Source organism: Microcaecilia unicolor, chromosome 3 (assembly GCF_901765095.1).
Source record: "Microcaecilia unicolor chromosome 3, aMicUni1.1, whole genome shotgun sequence".
Taxonomy (NCBI): Eukaryota; Metazoa; Chordata; class Amphibia; order Gymnophiona; family Siphonopidae; genus Microcaecilia; species Microcaecilia unicolor.
The window spans coordinates 140,875,565-140,901,959 of record NC_044033.1 but is presented as its reverse complement, the minus strand read 5'-3'; the positions used below and the strand labels follow the sequence as shown (position 1 = coordinate 140,901,959).

Sequence of the window (26,395 nt, the reverse complement as noted above, 5' to 3'; positions counted from 1 at the left end):
GAGGCCAAATTGAGGGTGTATCCTTGCCGGACTATTTGAAGAACCCAACGGTCGGAGGTTATGAGAGGCCACCTTTAGTGAAAAACTTTCAACCTCCCCCCGACCGGTAGATCGCCCGGCACTGACATGTTGATGTCGGCTATGCTCTGCTGGAGCCAGTCAAAAGCTCGCCCCTTGCTTTTGCTGGGGAGCAGAGGGGCCTTGCTGAGGCGCACGCTGCTGACGAGAGTGAGCGCGCTGGGGCTTAGCCTGGGCCGCAGGCTGTCGAGAAGGAGGATTGTACCTACGCTTGCCAGAAGAGTAGGGAACAGTCTTCCTTCCCTCATAAAAACGTCTACCTGAGGTAGATGCTGAAGGCTGCCGGCGGGAGAACTTGTCGAAAGCGTTATCCCGCTGGTGGAGCTGTTCTACCACCTGTTCGACTTTCTCTCCAAAAATATTGTCCGCTCGGCAAGGGGAGTCCGCAATCCGCTGCTGGATCCTATTCTCCAGGTCGGAGGCACGCAGCCATGAGAGTCTGCGCATCACCACACCTTGAGCAGCGGCCCTGGACGCAACATCAAAGGTATCATATACCCCTCTGGCTAGGAATTTTCTGCACGCCTTCAGCTGCCTGACCACCTCCTGAAATGGCTTGGCTTGCTCAGGAGGGAGCTTGTCCACCAAGCCCGCCAACTGCCGCACATTGTTCCACATATGTATGCTCGTGTAGAGCTGGTAAGACTGAATTTTGGCCATGAGCATAGAAGAATGGTAGGCCTTCCTCCCAAAGGAGTCTAAGGTTCTAGAGTCCTTGCCCGGGGGCGCCGAAGTATGCTCCCTAGAACTCAGCCTTCTTTAGGGCCAGATCCACCACACCAGAGTCGTGACGCAACTGAGTGCGCATCAGCTCTGGGTCCCCATGGATCCGGTACTGGGACTCGATCTTCTTGGGAATGTGGTTAAAAGCTTGGTCCAGTTCGCCAGCAATGTCTTTTTTAGGACATGATGCATGGGTACTGTGGACGCTTCCTTAGGTGGAGAAAGATAGTCCAAGAGCTCAAACATTTCAGCCCTGGGCTCATCCGCCACGACCACCGGGAAGGGGATGGCCGTAGACATCTCCCGGACAAAGGCCGCAAAAGACAGACTCTCGGGAGGAGAAAGCTGCCTTTCAGGGGAGGGAGTGGGATCAGAAGGAAGACCATCAGACTCCTCCTCCTCCTCCCACGAGGCCTCACCATCGGTGTCAGACACAAGTTCATGAACCTGTGTCTGAAGCCGTGCCCGACTCGACTCCGTGGAAACACGGCCACGGTGAGAGCGTCGAGAGGTAGACTCCCTCGCCAGCACCGGCGAAGCTCCCTCCGCCGACGTCGTCGGGGAGCCTTCCTGGGAGGCGGCCGCAGTCGGTACCGCAAGCGGCACCGATGTCGGAGACCTCACCCCGGGCAAAGGACCAGCCGGCGCCTCACTCGACGGTACCGGTGGCGCAAGCACCCCCGGTACCAGAGGGGAAGGGCGCAACAGCTCTCCCAGGATCTCCAGGAGAACGGCCCGAAGACTCTCGTGCAGAGCGGCTGTGGAGAAAGACATGGAAGCCGATGCAGGCGTCGAGGTCAGAGTCTGTTCCGGGCGTGGAGGCTGTTCCGGGCTGTCCAAGGTGGAGCGCATCGACACCTCTTGAACAGAGGGTGAGCGGTCCCTCCCGGTGCCGATGCCTACTGGGTGCCGAATCCCTCGGCGCCCCAGAGCTCTCGGTACCGATGCGGGAAGGAGACCGGTGTCGATGCTTCTTCGATTTTTTCAAACGAAGCATGTCACCGGAGCTTCCCGGTACCGACGAGGAGGACGTAGAATCCAGCCGTCTCTTCCTCGGGGCCGAGGCCGAAGAAGGTCGGTCTCGGGGGGGGGGGGGGGGGCTGTACCGCAGGAGCCCTCAGGGTAGAGGGAGACCCACCCGAAGGCTCACCGCCACCAGCAGGGGAATGGACAGCCCTCACCTGCACTCCAGTCGAAGCACCACCGTCCGACGACATCAGCAACAGCGGAGGTCCCGGTACCACCGATGCCGACGCAACCTTTCGATGTCTCGGTACCGACGATGCAGAGGGTCGATACCTCGATGCAGTCGATGCCGAGGTCGAAGGTCTTGATGCTGCCGACGTCGATGCACTCGATGCCTCCGGTGCTGTTGTCGACTAAGAGCCCGAGAACAACACGTTCCACTGGGCCAATCTCGCAACCTGAGTCCTCTTCTGTAAAAGAGTGCAAAGACTACAGGCCTGCGGGCGGTGCCCAGCCCCCAGACACTGAAGACACGAAGCGTGCCTATCAGTGAGCGAGATTACCCGGGCGCACTGGGTGCACTTCTTGAAGCCGCTGGGAGACTTCGATGACATGGGCGGAAAAATCACGCCGGTGAAATCAAAATTCGTAATGGCGACTAAGGGCACCAAAAATAGGGAGAGAAAAAACCCGTACCGAGGCCCTAAAAAAGGCCTACCCCTAAAGCGAAAAGAAACTTACGTCGGGGAAAACAACTAAAAATACGGGAAGGGAAAAGACCGAGGTCTTTTTTTTTTTTTTTTAGAGAAATTGCGAAGACGCGCGAGGGTCTACTTTGAGGGGCACGAAACGGCGCAAAACATGACCGTCCCGAGCGCGGACAAAAGAAGACTGACGAACACGAGCCGGTCCGGGCGGGAAGACGGCCACGCATGCGCGGTGCGCATGGGCGCGCAAGGACTAGCAAAGGCCTTTGCTAGTGAAGTTTCCGATTGGAGGGGCTGCCGTGGACGTCACCCATCAGTGAGAACAAGCAGCCTGCTTGTCCTCGGAGAAGGTGGTATATCAAACAAACATGAAACTTGAAAACCATATAGCTAAGATTTTTGCCAGTATTTTCCTGTTAAAAATGTAAAAGGGAGACTGGCCTAAAAAGACTGGCATTCAGTTTTATTTTTCTCTTCCTTAAGAATCACTGATACCCAAGGCTAAATTATTGAAGGAGACAGACCCACTTCCCCCAAGGCTGTATTATATACTTGTGCCAGATTGGAGGCCAACTGCCTCACAAAGGTTTTACAAAATTAAAGCATAAAGCCATCAAGCCCAGGGGTCTTACCAGCCAGAAAAAGGTGGAACAGCCTGCCATATACTTCCTGACTAGTGATATCAGGTTTCAGCTGAACAAGCTGAATTGTTTGAGGTTGAAATAGGTCAATTCCCTACATGAACTCCTTAATAGCCTCCAGACCTATATGGTCATCTTTGATTAAAAAAAAACAAAAAAAAAACAAAAAAAGATGAAATGCCCTCTGACCTCCAGAGCCTTTTAAACATTCGACACCTCCGCCTTGACCTTTGCTCTGTTTGCTTCCTTAGCTTAAAAGCCAGCAGTTTGTCTGCCTTACTACCTTTCTCATAATACCTCTGCTTTATCCTAGCTAGTTTAAAGTTCAGTCCCCCTGCCCCAGGTCATGCATCCTTACCTAATTCTCCATGAAATCCCTCAGTCTTAGAACACTGTCACAACACACTTTTCAAATTCCTAAATAGTCTTGCAACATTTGGGACTCCTCACTATATGTATGCTTCTGTCAAGCAACTATCTATGACCCCCCCACCCCCATCCATGAAACAGCCCTTAAGGCATCCTCTCAAGTCATGGGAACTAGGGATAGAGGTATGGTTAAAAGCAGATCTTAATTAACTAAGATGCTTTCACAACCTCAACAGGGAATTGTTCAGAGTTCATCTCTTATCCTTTAATTAATCTTGAACTTTCTCAAAATCCACACAACATTGTGCATGGTTGGACCATGTAATGGCCCCTATTTCTGCCCATCTAATTGTCTGATCATCTAACATGTTCATCAATTCTCATGTAAATATTCAAGGCACAGAAGAAAAAATGTATACTCCCAAGCTATGGGGATCAGTTCCCATCATATAACTTCAAAATCATTACTTCACAGGCTTCTATACTGTTTGGTTTCCCATTCCTCCCTGAGCAGTGGTGTATGGTCAAGCCCATTCAATTGTTAAAATCTCCACCAAGGCACACCTTAACCCTAGGGAAAGCAGCTAAGAAAACATTAACTGTATAAAAAAAAGTCATCTGTTTATCATTTTTAGTACAAATGTTAGTTAAAGTTGCATTGGATTTATTAATTTGATATACTGCTACGTACTACTGTGTCTAAGCAGCTAAATATAAACATAAAACAAAATAAACATAAAACTTACAGCATGTATAAATCATATAGAAAGCTATATCATTAAAATTTTTCAGGAATCAACTAAAATACTGCTGAAACAGTAAGGTCTTATATATCATAGAGGCCATGAAAAGGTGCAAACCTTACATATGCCTAGCTTTTATTTTATTTTAGCTATTTTGCTTTTCTTGAGCTGGGAGCAGACAGAGCTGCAAGAGAGCTATAATGTGCTTTTTCTGAAAACTACCCTTCTAAGGTTGTGGTTTGACATTTGGCCTATGCTAACTTGTGATATGTTGCTGGTCAGCAACTAAGACAGGAAGTCCTATGACTAAGGACATCTGCTGTATCCAGATAAACAAAAGGAGAAGTGGGTGTGGGTAAAATTGTAGCCATAGCACGAGGGTGGGGGTAGAAACAGGGTAACTTTACCAATTATCTAATGAAAACGTATGCTTATGTACATGACATGCCCTGTCAATATAATGAAGGAATAAATGATAGAATTTGATGGAACGTGCTGGAAACTGGATTCATCATAACAGGAAAAAGAATATTCTAGAAAGATTCATATTCATTAGGTATGAAGGGTAATTATAATTAAGATAACGAAGAAAGAAAGAAAAAGCATTTAAGAGGAAACAAAACTGAGGATGGTGAGCCTCAGTGTGTCCACTAGCAGGTGGACATATTGACAGCTCCCAGGGAAAACACTGTTTTTATTTGCTGCATATTATACTGTACAAGCAAAAAATGCCCGTTTCTGCAAAAATGAAACGGACCCTAGGAAGGCTCTCGTCTAAGCGATTTCTCATCTCTCCCCTCCATGTCCAGCGATTCTCTCCCTGCTCTCCCATCCCATCCATATCCAGCCATTCTTCACTCCATGTCCAGCGATTCTCCCCACCCCTCCACGTCCGGTGACTCGCCCCAGCCCCCACCTGCCCCCTTTTAAGCACCCGAGTTCCAGTTCAACCGCAGCCCTCACCTGCCCGCCCCTGTTCTCCCACAACAGTCCTTCTTCCTGCCGATGTTCCTTTAAAACATTTATTTTACCTGAAGTCACAGCGGCATCAGTAAAAGCGGCAGACTCGGCTCACCTCCAGCCTTCCCTTCCCTCTGTGTCCCACCCTCACGAGCTGATTACATATTCGTCATTTGAATACGGTTACGAACCCGGCCAACCAGCCAACCATCCATCCAGGGAGGCAGACTGACCAATCATCATATACTAATAAAAAAAGGCCCGTTTCTGGAGCCAATGAAACAGGCACTAGCAAGGCTTTCCTCTGGCCCCCCACCCAACGCACTTTCGTTGTTAGTGACGGCATTGCCGGCGTGGTCGCCGTCGATGTGTGACTCTGCCCCCCCCCCCACCTAACGCACCTTTGTCGTCAGTGATGCCATTGTGCCGCCCTGGCCGCAGTCAATGTGAGTGAATTGCTCCGCCCTCAACATCATAACGTTTGACGCGAGGGCGGGGCCCCGAGACTGTTTTTCGTGGCTTCAGAGCTTCGAACTTACAAACCTTGGCTTCAGTGACGTCAGACAATAGAACGTTGAGGGTGAGTTTTATATATATAGATGACCAATCATCATATAGAGATTGGAAGCTTGTTACTATTTCAATAATTACTGATTGGCTATTTCTTTATTTGTAACATTTGTATCCCACATTTTCCCACATATTAGCAGGCTCAATGTGGCTTACAAAATACCGTAATGGTGAACGCCTAGTAGGTATTAAACAAATACAATTAGAAAAAGGGTCAGGTAAGGTAGGGGTAAATGGGTACAATAAGAGACAAGGAAATAAATAAAAATGTCCATTGCAATGTATGTATAGATGCATCGTAGAGTTGAGGCATTTAAGTAGAATCAATAGGGTAGGCCTTGCAAAACAGATAGGTCTTTAAAGATCGCCTGAAGTTTTGATGGTCATGCATCGTTTTCACACTCTTTGGTAATGCATTCCCCATTTGCGTAATTATGTAAGAAAAATTGGATGCATAGGTTGATATGTATCCAAGTCCAACGCAGCTTGGATAGTGAAGGTTCAGATAAGTATGTGATGAACTGATTCTGTTTCTGGCTGGAAGATCTATTAAATCAATCATATATCCTGGGGCATCACCGTAGATTATCTTGTGGACCAGAGAGCAAATTTTGAAAGTAATGTGGTCCTTGATAGGGAGCCAGTGTAGTTTCAATCGAAGAGATTTAGCACTAGCAAATCTTTTTTTTGTTGAATATCAGTCTGGCAGCTGTGTTTTCGGCTGTCTGGAGTTTATTCATAAGCTGTACTTTACAACCCGCATATATTCCATTGCAATAATCTGTGTGGCTCAATACTATTGATTGTGTCAAGTTACGGAATATTTCCCTCACAAAGTAAGGCCTTATAAGTTTAAGTTTCCACATAGAATAAAACATCTTCTTTATACTGGCGTTAACTTGGCAATCTGAATAAACATTTATTATGTCCAATACTTATTTAGTAGCCAGAGTTGTTCTTGCCTGGAATTCTGCCTGGGGGGCATGGGTTCACCCTCCAGAAGGTTACTTCTGTCTCAGAGGCAAGACAGAAAGTAGACAGTCTTCAAAGCTTTCCAAAAGCCATAATATGAAGAACAGTCACAAAAACACTGCAACCATGAGTTCCATAAGGGTGGTACAATATAATCAAAAGCTCAATTCCGAGTTGACATGAATTTGACAATGCCCAAACCAAGGAATTTAAGAAGTCCCTTCTGGGAAGAACACAATTCACATGAAGGAGAATACTGAGAGTTCTGGAAAAGAATTCAAGGCATTGCAAATTCAAGGCTTTGGAAACAAGACATAACATCTTAAACTCATCAACAGGTAACCAATGCAGTTCAAATAAGATTGGTGTAATGTGATCTGATTTTCTAACTCCAGTTATCAACCTTGCAGTGGTATTTTGTACGAGCTGCAAATATTGGAAGCTGACTTTACTGGAGACAATCAATAAAGAATTACAGTAGTTTAGACTACTAGTGATATACAGTGGTGGAAATAAGTATTTGATCCCTTGCTGATTTTGTAAGTTTGCCCACTGACAAAGACATGAGCAGCCCATAATTGAAGGGTAGGTTATTGGTAACAGTGAGAGATAGCACATCACAAATTAAATCCGGAAAATCACATTGTGGAAAGTATATGAATTTATTTGCATTCTGCAGAGGGAAATAAGTATTTGATCCCCCACCAACCAGTAAGAGATCTGGCCCCTACAGACCAGGTAGATGCTCCAAATCAACTCGTTACCTGCATGACAGACAGCTGTCGGCAATGGTCACCTGTATGAAAGACACCTGTCCACAGACTCAGTGAATCAGTCAGACTCTAACCTCTACAAAATGGCCAAGAGCAAGGAGCTGTCAAAGGATGTCAGGGACAAGATCATACACCTGCACAAGGCTGGAATGGGCTACAAAACCATCAGTAAGACGCTGGGCGAGAAGGAGACAACTGTTGGTGCCATAGTAAGAAAATGGAAGAAGTACAAAATGACTGTCAATCGACAAAGATCTGGGGCTCCACGCAAAATCTCACCTCGTGGGGTATCCTTGATCATGAGGAAGGTTAGAAATCAGCCTACAACTACAAGGGGGGAACTTGTCAATGATCTCAAGGCAGCTGGGACCACTGTCACCACGAAAACCATTGGTAACACATTACGACATAACGGATTGCAATCCTGCAGTGCCCGCAAGGTCCCCCTGCTCCGGAAGGCACATGTGACGGCCCGTCTGAAGTTTGCCAGTGAACACCTGGATGATGCCGAGAGTGATTGGGAGAAGGTGCTGTGGTCAGATGAGACAAAAATTGAGCTCTTTGGCATGAACTCAACTCCCCGTGTTTGGAGGAAGAGAAATGCTGCCTATGACCCAAAGAACACCGTCCCCACTGTCAAGCATGGAGGTGGAAATGTTATGTTTTGGGGGTGTTTCTCTGCTAAGGGCACAGGACTACTTCACCGCATCAATGGGAGAATGGATGGGGCCATGTACCGTACAATTCTGAGTGACAACCTCCTTCCCTCCGCCAGGGCCTTAAAAATGGGTCGTGGCTGGGTCTTCCAGCACGACAATGACCCAAAACATACAGCCAAGGCAACAAAGGAGTGGCTCAGGAAGAAGCACATTAGGGTCATGGAGTGGCCAAGCCAGTCACCAGACCTTAATCCCATTGAAAACTTATGGAGGGAGCTGAAGCTGCGAGTTGCCAAGCGACAGCCCAGAACTCTTAATGATTTAGAGATGATCTGCAAAGAGGAGTGGACCAAAATTCCTCCTGACATGTGTGCAAACCTCATCATCAACTACAGAAGACGTCTGACCGCTGTGCTTGCCAACAAGGGTTTTGCCACCAAGTATTAGGTCTTGTTTGCCAGAGGGATTAAATACTTATTTCCCTCTGCAGAATGCAAATAAATTCATATACAGTGGTGGAAATAAGTATTTGATCCCTTGCTGATTTTGTAAGTTTGCCCACTGACAAAGACATGAGCAGCCCATAATTGAAGGGTAGGTTATTGGTAACAGTGAGAGATAGCACATCACAAATTAAATCCGGAAAATCACATTGTGGAAAGTATATGAATTTATTTGCATTCTGCAGAGGGAAATAAGTATTTGATCCCCCACCAACCAGTAAGAGATCTGGCCCCTACAGACCAGGTAGATGCTCCAAATCAACTCGTTACCTGCATGACAGACAGCTGTCGGCAATGGTCACCTGTATGAAAGACACCTGTCCACAGACTCAGTGAATCAGTCAGACTCTAACCTCTACAAAATGGCCAAGAGCAAGGAGCTGTCTAAGGATGACAGGGACAAGATCATACACCTGCACAAGGCTGGAATGGGCTACAAAACCATCAGTAAGACGCTGGGCGAGAAGGAGACAACTGTTGGTGCCATAGTAAGAAAATGGAAGAAGTACAAAATGACTGTCAATCGACAAAGATCTGGGGCTCCACGCAAAATCTCACCTCGTGGGGTATCCTTGATCATGAGGAAGGTTAGAAATCAGCCTACAACTACAAGGGGGGAACTTGTCAATGATCTCAAGGCAGCTGGGACCACTGTCACCACGAAAACCATTGGTAACACATTACGACATAACGGATTGCAATCCTGCAGTGCCCGCAAGGTCCCCCTGCTCCGGAAGGCACATGTGACGGCCCGTCTGAAGTTTGCCAGTGAACACCTGGATGATGCCGAGAGTGATTGGGAGAAGGTGCTGTGGTCAGATGAGACAAAAATTGAGCTCTTTGGCATGAACTCAACTCGCCGTGTTTGGAGGAAGAGAAATGCTGCCTATGACCCAAAGAACACCGTCCCCAATGTCAAGCATGGAGGTGGAAATGTTATGTTTTGGGGGTGTTTCTCTGCTAAGGGCACAGGACTACTTCACCGCATCAATGGGAGAATGGATGGGGCCATGTACCGTACAATTCTGAGTGACAACCTCCTTCCCTCCGCCAGGGCCTTAAAAATGGGTCGTGGCTGGGTCTTCCAGCACGACAATGACCCAAAACATACAGCCAAGGCAACAAAGAAGTGGCTCAGGAAGAAGCACATTAGGGTCATGGAGTGGCCTAGCCAGTCACCAGACCTTAATCCCATTGAAAACTTATGGAGGGAGCTGAAGCTGCGAGTTGCCAAGCGACAGCCCAGAACTCTTAATGATTTAGAGATGATCTGCAAAGAGGAGTGGACCAAAATTCCTCCTGACATGTGTGCAAACCTCATCATCAACTACAGAAGACGTCTGACCGCTGTGCTTGCCAACAAGGGTTTTGCCACCAAGTATTAGGTCTTGTTTGCCAGAGGGATTAAATACTTATTTCCCTCTGCAGAATGCAAATAAATTCATATACTTTCCACAATGTGATTTTCCGGATTTAATTTGTGATGTGCTATCTCTCACTGTTACCAATAACCTACCCTTCAATTATGGGCTGCTCATGTCTTTGTCAGTGGGCAAACTTACAAAATCAGCAAGGGATCAAATACTTATTTCCACCACTGTACTTTCCACAATGTGATTTTCCGGATTTAATTTGTGATGTGCTATCTCTCACTGTTACCAATAACCTACCCTTCAATTATGGGCTGCTCATGTCTTTGTCAGTGGGCAAACTTACAAAATCAGCAAGGGATCAAATACTTATTTCCACCACTGTATGCATGAACTAGTTTGGTCAAATTTTCTTTTGTAAGAATTGATTTCAATTGCCTTAACATATGTAGATAGTAAAAACACGATTTTACTATATGACTTATCTGTAGATGAAAAGTCAAACCACTGTCACAACAAACACCTAAGGTAATTATATTCTGGAAAAGTGACAGTGAATGACTGACCACAAATCTCAGGTAGAACTCTCAAAACATTATGTCTATGTGACAGCCACATGGCTGAACACTTGTCCGCATTTAAGACTAACTCCTTAGAACTTATCCAGCATGTCATTAAAAAATGGAGATAATTTCTTCTTGGTTGTCTTTCATGAAGACAATTAGCTGGATATCATCCGCAAAGAATGGACATCTACTTGCCAGTTATCCAGTAATCTGGCCAAAGGTACTAGATACAAATTTAAAAAGAACCGGTGACAAGAGAGTCTTGAGGGACTTCTCTTTGAGAAACCTTTTTTGAAGAAAGCTCTGGACAGACAATGAGTTTTATCTGGAAAATAGAAATCAAACCTTTAAAATACTGTAGAATCAATACCAATGTCCTTTAATCACTGCAGCAATTTAGAACGAGAAATTATATCAAGGGCTGCAAAGAGGTCCAGCTGTACCCAGAGGGCATCAAATCCTTTATCTGCCTTATTGAATTTCATCAATTATCTCATCTCAAGCAACAAAGATTCTTTAGTGATCACATCAATTACCCAATTGTTGAGAATGCAAAATTGTATTAGTACATAACCCCTCCCCTCATTCTGATATTTCCAAAAATCCATCTCCCAAAGGGGACCTTAGATTCATCCAGGATCTCACAGGACATATTTTGTGGAGTAGACACCCTCACATTTTACACCCAGAGGAATCATATTCAGTCACCATACTCTCATAGTGTCTTGAGACACCCACTTGTGATTTTTGCTCTGGCTCACAGGAGTACTTCTTTTTAAACAGGAGAAAAGGGAATTCAATCCCCTAATACTTCAGGTTGCAACCAAGAATTTGTCCTGCTCCATAAACAACACACATCTGCATACCTAGACTTCACCCTATCAGTAAATCAGTCAACTTCAACCATGCACATCAGTCATACTCAAAAGCTAACAACACTCCTAACCTAACAATCTTGGAACATACACAATGCCTACTCTGTTCCCTCCTCCCCCACTCCTAGCTTCTAACAAAACTCGTAACATCCCACCTTCCAAAGAAACTCCCCAGAACTAAAATAGAAGAGGTAGATTCACTGACCCAACACTAACTCACTCTCTCCTCTCCAGAACAAGCCTTCAGGAACTATCATTAATCCACCCATGTTCAACATTCAGTCTTATTCCAATTACAGCCGCAGAACATTTTGGCTATCCAGCTTATAATCGAAAAAGAAAAACGCCTATATTTCGACCCAAATCGGGAGATGGGCGTTTTTCTCGCAAAGGCGCCCAAATCGGTATAATCGAAAGCCGATTTTTGGGCGTTTCCAACTGCACTCCGTCGCGGAAACAAATAAAGTTGATGGGGCGTGTTGGAGGCGGGACTGGGGCGTAGTTATCAGCTGAGGAGAGATGGGCGTCTTTAGCTGATAATCGAAAAAAAAAAAGGCGTTTTGACCGCGATTTTGGGTCACTTTTTTTGGACCCTTTTTTCTCACTAACAAGTCCCAAAAAAGCGCCCCAACTGCCCAGATGACCACTAGAGGGAATCGGGGATGACCTCCCCGGACTCCCCCAGTGGTCACTAACCCCCTCCCACCAAAAAAAACCCCACTTTAAAAACTTTTTTTCCAGCCTGTATGCCAGCCTCAAATGCCGTACCCACCACCATGACAGCAGAATGTGTTCGATCCTGTCACAACCTTTCCCTGGGTCAGATGTGGCTCTCGGGTGCAGTACAGGGTCACATCAGCATTGCATTGTGGTGGGTGTAGGGTATTGGGCTCCGTGATTTCATTAGCTTGTGTTACAGTCTCACGATGTTGGTAGTTGGTAGGCTCTTCTCCCATGGTGCTTTTCCCCCTGCCTACTGGGTCAGAGTGTGCCCTGTTGTGTTTTCTGTTGTAGTCCATGCGGCAGTGGCCATTTTTGTAAGCCAGTTTTAGTTCCTTTTCCTGTGTTAGCCACGTTAGAGAACTTAGTTCTTACCTTGAATGTGGCTGAAAGAGGGCATTGTACAGCATTCTGCCAGTTCTGACCTACTGCTAATTTCAGTACCAGGGAGACTCGTTGCCAGTGGGGCGCAACCTCTGATCTGCAGTTAACTGTGAGTAAACGCGGTTATTCCAATAAAGGACGTTTTCGGAGAGATTAGTCTTCAGGTGTCAACTGGTGTGCCAATGTTATACAGCAGCAACAAGTCCTACAGGCCTGCGTGTATGCAGGTCCCTGGAGCACTTTTAGTGGGTACCGCAGTGCACTTCATCCAGGTGGCCCCAGGCCCATCCCCCCCCCCCCCCACCTGTAACACTTGTGCTGGTAAATGGGAGGCCTCCAAAACCCACTGTACTCACATGTAGGTGCCCCCTTCACCCCTAAGAGCTATGGTAGTGTTGTACATTTGTGGGTAGTGGGTTTTGGGGGAGGGGGGTTGGGAGCTCAGCACCCGTGGTAAGGGAGCTATGCATGTGGGAGCTTTTTCTGAAGTCCACCGCACTGACCTAGGGTGCCCAGTTGGTGTCCTGGCATATCAGGGGGGCCCAGTGTACTACCAATCCTGGCCCCTCCCACGACCAAATGGCTCGGAATAGGACGTTTTTGAGCTGGGCGTTTTTAGTTTCCATTATCGCTAAAAAAACCAAACACCCAGCTCAAAAATGTCCATTTTTTCGAAAATACGGTTCGGCCTGCCCCTTCACGGACCCATTCTCTGAGATAAACGCCCATGGAGATAGGCGTTTGCGTTCGATTATGCCCCTCTATATCTCACAAAGTTCTCTCTCCATTGACTGGATAGTTAGCAAGTTGAAATCTGCCCAATCTTTCTGTCCTATTGCCACTTACTTGTCCACTATTCATTGCTTACATATCCAGGCTTCTTTGTGACCTCTTACGTTTTTCTGTAACTCTCATCCACTTGGTAAAGTTAGCTTTTTCACAAAGATGCACAAGCTGAATTCAAGCACCATCTGCAAGTCCTGCCAAGTACAGCACTCACCTAGCCTCGGTAACAACATCCTTGGCTTTTCCACAACAATGGAAAAATTAATACACAATTGGAAGGAATAGCAGTACTTAATTTTCTCTTTATTTAGAATTTCTATGACTGGTCTCAGTTCACATTGCTTACCAAATGTGAAGGTGGACAGGTCTTGTTATACTTGTATCTGTGACACCTTGTAGGACATAACCACACTGACTGTAAGAGAATCATTTTATGTTAAGAAGTGCATTAGTATGTCCCCAGGTTTGTTGTCCTGGGGTTATCCATGTACCCTATTTGCTCTTTCAATTTGTACGGCTGCTTCTGCCAAAAGCAGTCCACAGACCACCCCCACACAACTGTCTCCACATCTTCTGAGCCTTTTAGTCTCAGGCACTCCTCTGAGGCACATACTGCTGCCCCAATTTCTATTTCATCCCCCTTATACAGTATAGGAAATCCTGAAAATTTTGACCCTGCCAATCCACTTTCATTTTGAGCACATCAATCACCTCAGAATACTCCAAGTTTGGTCTCAGCCTTTTCCATGTGGATTACCAGCTCTCAGATGTCACCACGGATATTATCTATTTTTGACGAGAGATCTTCCTGCATGGCTAGCAGCTCTCCCACTAAGCATTAAGAGAATTACGAAATTGTGCAGAGTTCAAACGAGACTTGAAAACTTAGCTTTTTCAACAGGCCTTTAGAGGTTAGTTTCAGAAATAAATGGAATGGGTAAGATCATAAAATATTAGTATGATTTAGGGCAGAGATATTATTCAGATGAAGCATTGCATAGGTATGGTTCAATGAACATATTTTATGAATCCAAGTTTTGAATATGTGTGATGTGATATGTATTTTTGTTATTGTTACCTTACTATGTATGTTGATTTGTTCGTTGCCAAGTACTTTTGGATTGTGCAGGTAATAAATATTTTAAATAAATAAAAACATTACTGAAGCTGTAAAGTCCCCAAAGCCAGTTTAATCCAGTTACAGTTGTCCTATAGTTAGCTTCCTATCGAAGATGGCAAACATCATGGTTTAGGAGGTGGCCAACCACACCACAACCATTCTGTTCAAAGTAGTGGAAGCTGTAGCTCTTTATTCCTGGCTTGTTTTGCCTATCCTGACATTGCCACTTTCCCTAGGAGTACTGCATTGGGTGTGTCAAGCTGGTTTTACTCCAGTGGGGCTAGATTCACTCAAAAGTTTATTAAGACTAACCGAGCTCAAGAATGAAGCTGACATCCAAACCGCTGATGTCACTTCTTCCATTTTTGTACAGAGTTTTAGACCCCTTTTTTTTTTAACCCTTCCAGTACCAATATTAATTTATAATATTACACACAAACAATGAAGATCTTTGCCCCATTATATGCTGCCAAACTGAAAATTAAAAGAAACCACCACATTCATTTTGTTTACATTTAATAGTAAACAGAAGACCTCTCTCTCACACTTTTTCTTTCCAAAGATAATGAATAAAATGATGCAATTGTCATAACGCACAAATTTTCACTCAGCAGCACTTACTTGTCCACTACTTCATTCAGAATAAGATTGGCAAGAGTACTATCCACATTTTTAAAGTTCTTTAAATCTTTTTTTCTTCGGACTGCAGCTGTAGGTGTAGATGGCTTGTTTGTGCGAACACTATTTTTTAAAGATGTACCCTTAAAGTAAGAAGAAAGAAAGAAAAAAAGAAATAAACACAAAACAGTATGCCATTGTGAAACTTCCTCCAATTGCTACTTCCATTGTATGCAAACCTCTCTCATTTATATTCATTATGGGTATCCTGAAAACCTGACTTGTGTCCCAAGACTGGGTGAGAATCAATGCTTTAAGTAGAGGATTTTATTTCCTATGATCAGAGTAAAAATATTTGCATCAATCATGCGCAGCAAATATTCCATAATTAAAAAAAAACAACCCAAAACAACCCCCCCCCCCATCTTCTGAATAATATTGATCAAATAGGACAGTCCCTAAGCTAGGCATTTTACAGTTAAGGTGATCAGAACTTTGAAATCAGGAAACTAATTTGGGTACAGAACTGTGCTCCTAATGAAATAGTTTTTGACCTAGCATTATTTTTGGCTCTTCGAGAAAAAACCTTGGGTTGAGCCCTATATTTTTCAGCTGAAATCACCACAGTCCAAAAGTTGGCCCATCTCTATACAGAATGGGCCAAGTTCTGTAAATGCCGCCTTAAAAATCAGAACGAGAAACTACGCACTTAGCGTGCAGATCTGGTGTATTCCATAATAGTGAGCATAGTTTTTTGAAATGTGCACAACCTGACCATTCCACACCCATTGCCATGCCCCCTTGCACACAAGAATTTGGGTGCACCACTTCATAGAATATGCCTAGAAAGCTGTGCACGTAAATTCTAATGAAAGCCAATTAGTGTCACTAATTGGTTGTTAAGTACCATCAGCACTGATTGGCTTGTTAATCAATTAAGTTGTGCATGCAATTTGGCTATGCGGCCAAACTAGCACACACAACTTAAGGCACCATTTATAGAATTTGGGGAAATGTAATTAACTGGCTAATCTGCTTAACAGACTATGAATACAGAATGAAATCTGGTTAAATTGAGGTACTGCAGATGTAACCCTCTAAAATATTTTCAGAAAGTCTGTAATGAGAGGCTCCTGAGGAAATTTTTAAAAACCAAGGGATAGGAGTCAATATCCTTTTGTCAGCTGGGAATGGGTGAAAACACAGAAAACAAGAGGGTGCAGTGAAATGGCCAGTTCTCTTAATGGGGAAGGTGAATAATGGAATACCACAGGGGTCTGTATTGGCCCTAGTGCCTTTTATTCTAAGCCAACAGAAACTGGAAAGAATTATACAAAAGAGATTGAGAATGTCTGTATGTCCATTTGTCTGGAAGCAAAACGACACTGAAATTTTAACAGAATGGAATGAAATTTGGCATGAGGGGAAAAACTAGTAAAGTCAAAGCTAGTTCAAAAATGGGCCAAATCAGACTGAGGGTTCCAGAGAAATAGATCTCCTCAAAACAAAACAAAAAAAAATGACCTAATGCATTTCTATGGTAGGAGGAGTTTCAGCTTTCGTAGCATAAATACTTTTAACAGAATGAGATGAAACTTAGTATGTGGGAAAAATGGTAAAATGACAAATTTGAAAATTGGCTGAATTGAACCAGGGGTTCCAGTGAAATGAGACCCCCAAAAATATGGCCCAATGCATGTGTGTGTGAAAAGGAATTCCAGATTATGTAGTATAAAAACAAAGTGAAATGTAGCCGTCAGAGAACAGAGCAAAGCATTTAAACACCCACACTGTCCTTACACCTCCAACCTCCCCCCTGACAACTGCCCCATCTGTTTCAAATTGACTTCACAGACCTATAAATTAACCACCTGCAATGGCCCCCACACCCAAAAACTATCACCCCAACTGACATCACCCCACATACTGCCTTGTTCCTTAAAACTACTCCCCTGCACCACCAACCTGCATACTGACCTATCCGTATCTCTCCCCAAAACCGCCACACACTGCAAAATCTCTTATCCCCCCCAAATACCTTCAACTGCCACATACTGCATGTGGTACGAAGCAGAAGCAGTAGTGTAGCCCAAGCCATCCCCCTCCCACTCTAGCCTCAGGCCCAATCAAAATTGCAGCACTGTCCGTTGCTATGGCTGACAGGAATCCAATGCTCTACCAGCAAGCAGAGGTCCTCTTCTGGCAGCCAGAAACTCCCCAACGCTAGCAACTGGTGGTACTTTCCATGGGCTGCTGCCATGCATCCTTCCTCCCCATGAATGCTCAGTTTTCAAGCGCGAAAAACAAGAATGAGCAAGGGAGGGGCTGGAATGGCATCAACCCACAGAAAGTGCCAACTGCCAGCATTAGGGAGTTTCTGGCTGCAAAAGGAGGATCTCTTCTGCTGGTGGGGGCTTGAGGATCCCTGACAACTCAGGTATTTACAACTGAGTTGGGGGTTGCGAGAGTGGGGGCATGGAGAACCCCGACCAGCAGGCTCAAGCAACAGAGGTGGTTACCGGCACCCATCAATGCTTTTGTCCTTTGTTTATCAAGGATCAAAGTCAGGGCTAGCTCTATTGGAGGGACGGCCTTTGTAAGAGGCTCTGGAGAAGGGAACTCCATGCTCACCCTTGGTCGTGGATCTTACACTGAGTCCCAAGGAGCATGGACACCCCCAATGCCCAGCTGCTGCAAGGGAGTGAATCTTGGATAAACAACTTGGTACAACTGTGGTGGAAGTACTTGTGGGCTCCCCAACTGTGAAGGATTTAACACCTGAAATTGGGCCCGAGAATAACAGTTTGGAGTTGTCTTCTGGGACTGTTGAAACATTCAATTCAGAGCATCAAGTCTGCTTTGGAGATTTCATCAAATTTGGATAAACTGCAAGTAATAACTTTCAACAGTTTGTGGTATGCAATTTATGATTTAAAGAAAACTATCTGATCGAACACAATCTCAGGCTACTCAAGTATCTAAAATAACTGATATCACAGCTTTCCACACCAAATTTCTGGAAGAACATGGAAAATAGTTGCAAGACACGGAGCTCAGAATTGCAAGAATTAAGTCTCTCGATACAGCTTTGATTTAAAATATTTGAAAGTCTTAGAAAATGTTACACACTCAAGAAATCTAAGGTTTCTTAATTTTATAAAGCAAAATAGTTACACTAGCTAGACTGTTGCAAAAATATTTTAAGGAGGTTTCGATAGCTGAGAGTGTTTAAGGATAGAACAGAGGAAAAGTCGAGTAGAGAATGATGAGGAAAAAGCAAATGTGCTAAACAAATACTACTGTGTTCATGGAAGAAAACCCTGGCGAAAGACCACGACTGACTGGCAAAGGTACATATGAGAATGGAATGATATAGCACCATTCACGGAAGAAAGTGTTTATGTATGAACAACTGAAACTGAAGGCGGACAAAAGCCATGGGACCAGACGAAATCCATCCCAGGATATTGAGGGAGCTCAGAGAGGTTCTGGCGGGTCCTCAAAGATTTTTTTAATAAATTCTTGGAGACAGGGGAGGTTTCTTGGGATTGGAGAAGAGCAGATGTGGTCCCTTTTCACAAAAGTGGTGACAGAGAAGAAGCAAGAAACTACAGGCCAGTAAGCTTCACATCAGTTATTGTAAAAGTAATGGAAGCAATGATGAAGGAAAGGATAGTGAATTTTCTGGAAACCAATAGGTTACAAGATCCAAGACAACATGGTTTTACCAAAGGTAAATCATGCCAAACGAATCAGATTGAATTCTCTGACTGGGTGACCAGAGAACTGGATCGAGGATGTGCACTAGATATACAAGCTCATTTTCAAAGCACTTAGCCTCCCAAAGTTCCATAGAAACCTATGGAACTTAGCCTCCCAAAGTGCTTTGAAAATATGCCTGATAATCTACTTAGATTTCAGCAAAGCCTTTGACATGGTTCCTCATAGGAGGCTCTTGAATATACTGAAGTTAGGACCCAAAGTGGTGAACTGGATTAGAAACTGGTTGACTGACAGATTCCAGAGGAAGGTGTTAATGGAATTCACTCGGAGCAAGGAAAGGTGAGCAGTGGAGTGCCCCAAGGACTGGTGCTGGGGCCGATTCTGTTCAATATATTTGTGAGCAAAATTGTCAAAAGTTTAGAAGGTAAGGTCTGCCTTTTTTGCGGATGATACCAAGATCTGTAAGAGTGGGGACTCCTGAGGGAGTGGAAAACATGAAAAAGGATCTGCAGAAGTTAGAAGAATGGTCTAATGTTTGGCAATTAAAATTCAATGCAAAAAAGGGCACTTAGGCAGCGAGAGGGATCTTGGGGTGATAGTATCTGAGGATCTGAAGGTGACGAAATAGTGTGACAAGGCAGTGGCCATAGCAAGAAGGATGCTAGGTTGTATAGAGAAAGAGGTGTAACCAGCAGAAGAAAGAAGGTGTTGATACCCCTGTACAAATCATTGTTGAGGCCCCACCTGGAGTATTGTGTTCAGTTTTGGAGGCCGTATCTTGCTAAAGATGTAAGAAGACTTGAAGCGGTCGAGAATGATATGGGGCTTGCACCAAAACACATATGAGAAGAGACCGGAAGACCTGAATATGTATACTCTAGAGGAGAGGAGGAATAGGGGAGATATGATACAGATGTTTAAATACTTTAAAAGTATCAATATAGAAACAAATATTTTCCAGAGAAGAGAAAGTGGTAAAACTACAGGACATGAATTAAGTTTGTGGGGTGACAGACTTAGGATTAATGTCAGAAAATTCCTTTTCACAGGGAGGGTGGTGGATGCCTGGAATGACCTCCTGAGGGAAGTGGTGGGAAAAAAAAAAACACTGTGGTGGAATTCAAAAAGGCGTGGGATGAACACAGAAGATTTCTAATTATAAAATAAAAGATATAGAAAATAAAAAGGGTTACATATGTATTTGCATGTGAAGTGTTTGCTTAGATGGCAACTCTGGCTGTATCAACTAAGGCTGGTGCTGGGCTGGCTAGTACAGTCTGAGTTATACATATGGCGATCCGGTTTAGGGTGGGCAGGAGAGAGCTTTGATGGAAACTCCAATGGTTTGGAATGTAAGGACGTGCCGGGCAGACTTTTAAGGTCTTTGTCCCGCAAATAAGACGGATTTGGATAGGCTGGAGTGGGCTTTGACGGTAACTCCAGTAGTTGGAACAAGTCGGGTGGGCTTCTATGGTCTATGTTCCAGAAACACCAAAGAAAGATCAAGTAAATAATATCGCATTCATTGTTGATTTAAATCTTGAATTGATAATGAATGTGACTGTTAGGCAGGCTGGATGGACAACTCAGGTCTTTATCTGCCATCACTTACTATGTCCCTATGTAAATTATCCCCATCAACTTCTAAGCAGCTTGTAGATGTGAGGAAAATACACACTTTTGAAGTGTCTGTATACAAATTCTAGAAGCCTAAAAAATAAGATAGGAGAGTTAAAGCATAAAGCACTAAATGAAGAGGTAGATATAATAGGTATCTCAGAGACCTGGAGGAAGGATGACAATCAATGGGACACTAATCAGACTATAAATTATATCGCAAAGATAGTGTGGATCAAATTGGAAGAGAGGTTACGCTGTGTGTTAAAGAGGGAATTAAGAAACAAAATAAGAATTATGCATGACACAGACAGCAATGTGGAATCCTTATGGATTGAAATTCCATGTGTGAAGGGAAAGAATATATGTGTACAACTAGATACCATCCACCAGGCCTGAACGAACAAGACAAAAGAAAACATGTTAACAGAAATTAGAAAAGCTAGCAACTGGCAATAGTATCATAAGGTAAAATTATGTATCATACCTGATAATTTTCTTTCCCTTAATCATAGCCGATCAATCCATAGACTGGTGGGTTGTGTCCATCTACCAGCAGGTGGAGATAGAGAGCAATCTTTTGCCTCCCTATATGTGGTCATGTGCTGCCGGAAATTCCCCAGTATGTCGATATCAAAGCTCCATCTGCAGGACTCAGCACTTAGAGAATTACACCCACAAAGGGACACTCTGCCCAGCTCACCACCGCCGAAGCGGGGGATGGGAAATATTCCAGAGCACCACCGCCGGGGCAGTGGGCGGGAAACCACACCCGCCGACGCGGTGGGAACTGGCTTATCCTGCTACCGCAACCGCGGGAGGAGCTGGCTTACCCTAACACCGCCGACGTGGGAGGGATACAAAGCTACCCTACAGCCGCACGAAGCAGGAGGGAGCGCCGGCATAATTTAGTTATCAATCCAGGCCCCGCCGAAACGGGGAGAGAGGAAGCAGCAGCTCACTGTAACACAAAATCGTCTCAACTCGAAGAGACTTCAATTGGAAGAACTTGAACACGAAGTCCTCGTGAACAGGAAATGAAGACTGAACTTGAACCTGAGATATAAAACCAGAACATAAACAATACAGATATCTGGGAGGGGCTATGGATTGATCGGCTATGATTAAGGGAAAGAAAATTATCAGGTATGATACATAATTTTACCTTCCCTATCATCAAGCCAATCAATCCATAGACTGGTGGGATGTACTGAAGCAGTACTCACCCAGGGCGGGACATGGCAATCCCTGAATGCAACACTGAAGCCCCAAACTGGGCCTCGGCCCGAGCAGCCACATCCAAGCGGTAATGTCGTGAGAAGGTATGAGCCGACGACCAAGTAGCAGCTCTGCAAATCTCTTCCAAGGAGACAGATCTGGACTCCGCTATCGAGGCTGCTTGTGCTCTAGTAGAGTGTGCCTTCAGCTGAATAGGCGGAATCTTCCCTGCCGCCACATAAGCTGATGCGATCGTCTCCTTGACCCAACGTGCCACCGTAGGCTTAGATGCCTGCAGACCCTTACGAGGGCATGCGAACAGCACGAACAGATGATCCGACTTCCGGAAATCATTGGTCACTTCCAAGTATCTGATGATGACCCGTCTAACATCCAGGTATTTGAGCACAGGGTACTCCTCTGGGTAATCCTCCCTACGAAAGGAGGGTAGGTAAAGCTGCTGATTCACATGGAATCGAGAAACAATCTTGAGCAGGAAGGAAGTCACTGGGCGAATCGATACTCCTGCCTCAGTGAAACGCAGGAACGGTTCGCTACATGAGAGCGCCTGGAGCTCGGAAACTCTTCTGGCTGATGTGATAGCCACCAGGAAGACTGCTTTCAACGTCAGGTCCTTCAGCGATGCCCTTGGCAAGGGCTCGAAGGGCGGCTTCTGCAAGGTCCGTAGCACTAGATTGAGATTCCACGTAGGCACTATCGAGTGCAGAGGGGGGCGCAGGTGATTAACTCCTTTGAGAAAGCGTATCACATCCGGCTGTGAAGCCAGGGAAGCCCCCTTCAGATGACCCCTGAAGCAAGCTAGAGCCGCCACCTGGACTTTCAGCGAACTGAGCGACAGGCCTTTCTCCAGCCCCTATTGCAGGAACGCCAACACTGAAGATATTGGAGCAGTGAAGGGCGATACAGAGCCTGCCTCGCACCACGACGCAAAGGTACGCCAAACCCTGGCGTAAGTGGTGGAAGTAGAGCGCTTCCTCGCTCTCAGCATAGTGGCGATGACCTTGTCTGAGAAGCCCTTCTTCCCCAGCCGCTTCCGCTCAAGAGCCAGGCCGTAAGACCAAAGGGGGAGGGATCCTCCATCACCACGGGACCCTGATGTAAGAGGCCCCGCTCCGCTGGCAGCCGCAGAGGGCCGTCCACCGAGAGTCTGACTAAGTCCGCATACCAGGGATGTCTAGGCCAATCTGGACCCACCAGGATCACCCGGCCCAGATGCTTTGCCACCCGGCCTAGCACCCTGCCCATCATGGGCCAGGGCGGGAACACGTAGAGAAGCTCCTCTGCCGGCCAATGCTGGAGAAGAGCATCGACTCCCAGAAATTGAGGGTCCCGTCCTCTGCTGAAAAAACGCGGCACTTGGCAATTGGCCGAGGACGCCATCAGATCCAGGCTCGGTCGGCCCCAGCGTTTCGTGATGTCCAAGAACGCCCGAGCAGACAGTTGCCACTCTCCGGGATCCAAGGTATGGCGACTGAGAAAGTCCGCCTTGACATTCATGACTCATGCAATGTGGGCCGCCGACAGCTGTTCCAGATTCGCTTCCGCCCACAGGCATAGCTTCATGGCCTCCTTGGCTAGAGGGGCGCTCCTGGTACCTCCCTGGCGATTGACATAGGCCACAGACGTGGCATTGTCCGACAGGACCCGTACAGGCCTCAGCACCAGTACCGGGAGAAACTCTAGAAGCGCCAACCGAATGGCTCGGAGTTCCAGGAGGTTGATGGACCATTTCGTCTCTGCAGGAGACCAGAGCCCCTGCGCTGTCCGTCCCAGGCAGTGGGCTCCCCAGCCCGTCAAGCAGGCATCCGTCGTGACGACAACCCACTCCGGGGTCGTAACAGGCATCCCTGCGGACAGCTTGCCTGGCCTCAGCCACCAGCTCAGCGCCCTTCGCACTTCTGGATCCAAAGGAAGGCGTACGGCGTAATCCTCAGAGACTGGAGTCCACCGCCGTAAAAGAGAGTGCTGTAGTGGTCTCATATGAGCCCTGGCCCAGGGCACTACCTCCATCGTGGCCGTCATGGAGCCCAACAGCTGCACATAGTCCCAAGCTCGAAGAGTAGAGGAGGCTAGGAACTGGCCCACCTGGGTCCGAAGCTTGACTCTCCGGTTGTCCGGCAGGAACACTCTGCCCACTTGGGTGTCGAATCAAAATCCCAGATACTCCAGGGACTGAGTCGGGCGCAGCTGGCTTTTCTCCCAGTTGATGATCCATCCCAGGGAGCTCAGAAGAGCAATGACCCTGTCTGTAGCTCTCCCACACTCCGCATAGGAAGGGGCTCGGATCAGCCAGTCGTCCAGATAGGGATGGACTTGCACTCCCTCCTTGCGGAGGAAGGCCGCGATGACCACCATTACTTTGAAGAAGGTCTGCGGAGCCGTAGCCAAAACGAACGGGAGGGGTCTGAACTGGAAGTGTCGGCCCAGCACTGCAAAGCGCAGAAAGCGCTGATGAGGCGGCCAGATGGGATTATGTAGGTAAGCTTCCTTGATGTCCAGGGAGGCCAGGAATTCTCCCTTTTTCACCGCAGCTATTACGGAGCGGAGGGTCTCCATCCGGAAGTGCCGAACTTTCAAGGCCTGATTGACTCCCTTGAGGTCGAGAATAGGCCGAGCAGAGCCTTCTTTCTTTGGCACCACAAAGTAAATGGAGTAGCGCCCCTTGCCAAGCTGATCTACTGGCACCGGGACCACAGCGCCCAGGCGGATCAGGTTGTTCAAAGTCTCCTGCACGGCAGCTGCTTTGACCTGAGACTTGCAAGGAGAGTTTACAAACCCATCTCTTAGGGGTCGGCAGAACTCTAGCTTGCAGCCGTCTCTGATGACTTCCAGAACCCAAGCGTCTGAAGTTACCCTGGTCCACTCGCCCAGAAACGAGGACAATCTTCCTCCTATCTGCACTGGGCCATGGACCAGGTCCCCGTCATTGGGTACGCGACCCTGGGGGCAGGCCGGAGGACGAACCTCTGGGGCGGCGGTCCCTACGAAAGGAATGCTGCTTGGGGGAGAAGTTCCGTTTGAAGGAAGCGGAGGCAGGAGGCCAACTTGCCCGGGCGATACCGACGGGCTTCCTGGAATCGGTCCTTAGAGGAACCAGGACGGGCACTGCCGACCCGAGTCCTGACCTCCGGCAACCTCTTGCCCTTGGATGTGCCGAGCTCCGTCACGATCTTGTCCAGCTCGTCCCCAAAGAGCAGCTTGCCTTTAAAAGGCAACTTGGCTAGGCGAGATTTAGAGGCATGGTCAGCAGACCAGTGCTTAAGCCAGAGCCACCGCCGCGCAGAGACTGTCTGAGCCATACCCTTGGCCGAGGCTCTCAAAACATCATACAGCAAGTCTGCCAAGTAGGCCAAACCCGACTCCAGGGTCAGCCATTCCGCCCTCCAGGAAGGGTCCGAGGGGGAAGCCCTCTGCAAAACAGTCAGACACACCCTAGCCACGTAGGAGCCGCAAACCGAGGCTTGCAAACTCAGAGCGGCTGCCTCAAAGGACGACTTTAAGGCCGCCTCCATTCTCCTGTCCTGGGCGTACTTCAGGGCCGTGCCACCTTCCACCGGCAGCGCCGTTTTCTTAGTCACGGCAGTGATTAAGGCATCTACCGTGGGCCAGACAAAGGCTTCCCGTTCCCCCTCAGGTAAGGGGTACAGACGGGACATAGCCCAGGCTACTTTCAGGCTCACCTCAGGGGCATCCCATTGCGCTGAAATTAAGGTCTGCATGGCTTCATGAACATGGAAGGTTCTAGGCGGGCGCTTCATTCCCAGCATAATGGTGGAGCCAGTAGAGGCTGAGAAAGAGCCTTCCTCCGGAGAGGCAATCTTCAAAATGCTCATGGCCTGCACAAGCAGGTTGGGCAAATCATCTGAGCGAAAAAGCCGCGCTGCAGAGGGGTCGTCCGCTCCTTCCGAGCGAGGATCAGTCTCTTCCATAGATTCCGCTAAGGATCTCTGGGAGAACTCAGACAAGCTGCCATCATCCACATCAGAGGAGACCGAGTCCCCCGAGGGTGGAAGATCCACCCGAGGGCGCTTAAGCATAGAGGCCTCATCACCCCGATCAGAGAGGTGAGCAGGGGCAGTGTTCTGCATAAGAAAGGCCTGATGCAGCAGCAAAATTAACTCAGGGGAGAAACCCCCCAGTCTGTGCATTTCTGTAGCCTGTGCCGCGGCCCTAGAGGCGCCCTCCATCTGCGCTCCCAGGAGCGGGGGAGAGGCGTGTTGCGCATCCAAAATGGCGTCCGGTGCGAAACTCCGAGGAGCCGCGCGGGAAGAATGGCGCTTTAATTTCGCCGACTTTTTACCGTCGCCCGAGTCAAGGACGACCAAGCTAACGTCTCCCCCCTCGAGGGCAGCCCAAGAAGACGCCTTCCGAGCAGCGTGGCTGGTCACGACAGGCAGGGTAGCCAGCGGGAGATGGGCACCTAAGGCGGGAAAGGCCGCCGCGCCAGAGGAAAAACCAGGGAACTCTCCCGGCTCGGAAAGGGCGCCCAAAAAGGGCGACTCTACCTTCGAGCCCCCCGCTTCACCGCTAGGTGCGCGAACGCGTTCCAGGGAGCGTCTTTTCGCGCCCTTGCCATCCGAGGCCATAGCCACGTGGAGACCGTTTGGGGAACCCCCTGCCCACTAGTAAAAGGTAAAAATTACGTGCTTCTTGCTCCGAGCAGCGATGACTTGTTCCAGTGAGCAGCTGCAAATGGACGTCCTTTTTGAACGT

General features: G+C 47.0%; 1 protein-coding gene across 2 annotated transcripts in view; it reads right to left on the bottom strand.

Annotated features, from left to right (window-relative positions):
• Positions 1–26,395, bottom strand: part of SPAST (spastin) — a 240,905-nt gene that overhangs the window by 111,843 nt on the left and 102,667 nt on the right. For both annotated transcript variants that reach the window (XM_030196406.1, XM_030196405.1), the window contains one exon: positions 15,107–15,246. In XM_030196406.1, the coding sequence (XP_030052266.1) occupies positions 15,107–15,246 (140 nt within the window). The remainder of the gene's footprint in view (positions 1–15,106; positions 15,247–26,395) is intronic.